The 3,270-nt window shown below is 49.9% G+C and overlaps 1 protein-coding gene across 1 annotated transcript; it reads right to left on the reverse strand.

Annotated features, from left to right (window-relative positions):
• Nucleotides 1-1,811: 1,811 nt before the first annotated feature.
• Nucleotides 1,812-2,588, reverse strand: LOC125045723 (mucin-5AC-like). The gene has a single exon (XM_047643154.1). The coding sequence runs from the start codon at nucleotides 2,586-2,588 to the stop codon at nucleotides 1,812-1,814; it is 777 nt and encodes a 258-aa protein (XP_047499110.1).
• Nucleotides 2,589-3,270: the final 682 nt, after the last annotated feature.

The raw sequence follows: 3,270 nt of genomic DNA on the forward strand, positions 1-3,270 counted from the left end.
CATCTCAGCGCAAAAACATATCATCTCAGTGTCACAACATCTCAGCATCATCTCAGCGTCACAACATCTCATCATCTCAGCGTCACAACATCTCATCATATCAGCGTCACAGCATCACTCCATCTCAGCATCAGCGCAGCCAGCATCCGTGTAGCGTTACTAGAGAAACAGCGAGATGGCTGTGACGCGTCTTGAGAGATTAGAAGGAGCAGCTACATAGACACTCGTGTTTACAAATATGCAAGTGCATGTACGTAGACACGGATACACACACGCACACATAGAGAGAGAGGGAAGAGGGAGAGAAAGAAAGAAAGAAAGAAAACGGTGGGAGCGAAGGGAGGGAAGGAAGAGGGAGGTAGGAGGAGGGAGGGTGGAGGGAGGGAGGGAGGAGTGAGGAGGGAGGGAGGGAGGGATGGAGGGAGAAGGGAGAGAGGAGAAGAGAGAGAGCGAGAGAAGAGAGAGAGAGAGAGAGAGAGAGAGAGAGAGAGAGAGAGAGAGAGAGAGAGAGAAATAGAGAGAAAGAGAAAGAGAGAGAGAGAGAGAGAGAGAGAGAGAGCTGAGAGAGGAGAGAGAGAAGAGAGAGAGAGAGAGAGAAAAGAACGAAAGAGAGAGAGAGAGAGAGAGAGAAAGAGAGAAAGAGAGAGAGAGAGAGAGAAAGAGAGAGAAAAGAGAGAGAGAGAGAGAGAGAGAGAGGAGAGGAGAGAGAGAGAGAGAGAGAGAGAGAGAGAGAGAGAGAGAGAGAGAGAGAGAAAGAGAGAGAGAGAGAGAGAAAGAGAGAGAGAGAGAAAGACAGAGAGAGAGAGAGAAAGACATAGAGAGAGAGAGAAGAAAGACATAGAGAGAGAGAGAAAGAAAGACAGAGAGAGAGAGAGAAAGAAAGACAGAGAGAAAGTATGAGAAAGTAAGAGAAAGAAAGCAAAATCTAACAGAAACAAAAAGCATAGAAACAAAGAAACAAAGAAACGGGACGAAAGAAAGGGAGAGAGAAAGCGAGCTAGAACACCATAAACGTTGCTCACATGATTAACTTCGCGTCTATACAATGACAGAGCTCAGTATGTCTGTTCGCAGATTGATTTCTTGTTCTGTATTTGTTAGCGCCATTGTTCTTGCGGGCCGCTCCTGCCCCGGCGGCCTCGCAGCTGTCGGCGCCGTCTCTGAGGCCTCTGTTCGGCCGCGGCTGCTGTCTGTCTGTCTGTCTGTCTGTCTGTCTGTCTGTCTGTCTGTCTGTCTGTCTGTCTGTCTGTCTGTTTGTCTGTCTGCCTACCTGCCTGTCTGTCTGTCTGTCTGTCTGTCTGTCTGCCTACCTGTCTGTCTGTCTGTCTGTCTGTCTGTCTGTCTGTCTGTCTGTCTGTCTGTCTGTCTGCCTACCTGTCTGTCTGTCTGTCTGTCTGTGTGTCTGTGTGTCTGTCTGTCTGTCTGTCTCTTCCCCGCTTTCTCTGATCTTACTCTCTCGCACCCTCTCCGTTCATTTATACCTCTCCCTCTACCTCCTTCCATCTGTCCGTCCCTCCTTCCCTCTCTTTTCCCCACCTCCCTTCCCTCTCTCTCCCTTACCACCTCCCCACCCTCCCCCTATCCCCCTCTACCTCCTCCCACTACCACCTCCCCCCTTCCCCCTCTACCTCCTCCTACTACCACCTCCTCCCTCTCCCTCTCCCCCTCCCCCTCCTCCCTCCCCACCCTCTCCCACCTCCCCCCTCCTCTCTCTCCCCTCCCACCCCTTATATCCCCCTCTCCCTCTCTATCCCCCACCCCCCACCCCTTTCAATCCCTTTCAAAATCAAAACGAAAATCAAACCCAAATTTCAAAGCATCCGCAGGCAGCATTTAGACTTTCCCGCCCTCGCACGTCGTTCATCATTTGCATTCGAGGGCCGCCGCTTCTGTTTCCAGCTGGCCATTCGCGAGCCGCGTTTTGGCTGTTGTAGGCTCTTGTTGTAGGCTCTTGTTGTAGGCGTTGTAGGCCGTTGTTGTAGACCGTTGTTGTAGGCTGTTGTTGTTGGTGTTGTAGGCCGTTGTTGTAGGCCGTTGTTGTAGGCTGTTGTTGTAGGCCGTTGTTGTAGGCTGTTGTTGTAGGCCGTTGTTGTAGGCTTTTGTTGTAGGCCGTTGTTGTAGGCCGATGTTGTAGGCCGTTGTTGTAGGCCGATGTTGTAGGCCGTTGTTGTAGGCCGATGTTGTAGGCCGTTGTTGTAGGCCGTTGTTGTAGGCCGTTGTTGTAGGCCGTTGTTGTAGGCCGTTGTTGTAGGCCGTTGTTGTAGGCCGTTGTTGTAGGCTGTTGTTGTAGGCCGTTGTTGTAGGCTGTTGTTGTAGGCCGTTGTTGTAGGCTGTTGTTGTAGGCCGTTGTTGTAGGCTGTTGTTGTAGGCCGTTGTTGTAGGCCGTTGTTGTAGGCTGTTGTTGTAGGCCGTTGTTGTAGGCTGTTGTTGTAGGCCGTTGTTGTAGGCTGTTGTTGTAGGCCGTTGTTGTAGGCCGTTGTTGTAGGCTGTTGTTGTAGGCTGTTCTTGTAGGCCGTTGTTGTAGCCCGTGGTTGTAGGCCGTTGTTGTAGGCCGTTGTTGTTGGTGAGGTTGTTAGGCAGATGGACATGTGCATTTTCCTTCTGATCTTCCTGTCTGTGTGTGTCTGTTCTGGTTGTATGGTTGGTCTTTCTGTCTGTCTGTCTGTCTGTCTGTCTGTCTGTCTGTCTGTCTGTCTGTCCGTCCGTCCGTCCGTCCGTCCGTCCGTCCGTCCGTCCGTCCGTCCGTCCGTCCGTCCGTCCGTCCGTCCGTCCGTCCGCCCATCCGTCCGCCCTCCCGCCCTCCCGCCCGTCGTCTGTCTCTCCTTCTCTCACTCCCTCTCCCTCTGTTTATCTTCTCTATTATCTCTCCAAACATATTACTTTCTGCCGTCTATTGTGTCAAATAGCTTCCCTTCCCACCTTAATTCAACCAATATGTTTTCCTATTAAATGGCCTTGGATTAGTTACCAGGATTTCGGTCGATGGAGGATTTAATACTTTCTGCGATGGAAGGGATTAGGATTTGTTTTTGTTTTTTTTGTTTTTTGTTACATCAACCGATTTAATGACGCGGTAAATTCTCTTATTAATGTTGCTTTTTTTTCTGGGGGGGGGGGTGAGGTTATAATCAATGAATTGTTTTGAGTTCGAGTCTCTGTCCGTGTCTGTAAACTGTGTATATGTACGTGAATATCTATTGGTATAAGGTGAGCCGTGTGTGTATAAAACATAAGCTTATATATACATACACACATACATACAAACATACA

The sequence above is a fragment of the Penaeus chinensis genome, chromosome 37 (genome assembly GCF_019202785.1).
Source record: "Penaeus chinensis breed Huanghai No. 1 chromosome 37, ASM1920278v2, whole genome shotgun sequence".
Lineage (NCBI taxonomy): Eukaryota > Metazoa > Arthropoda > Malacostraca > Decapoda > Penaeidae > Penaeus > Penaeus chinensis.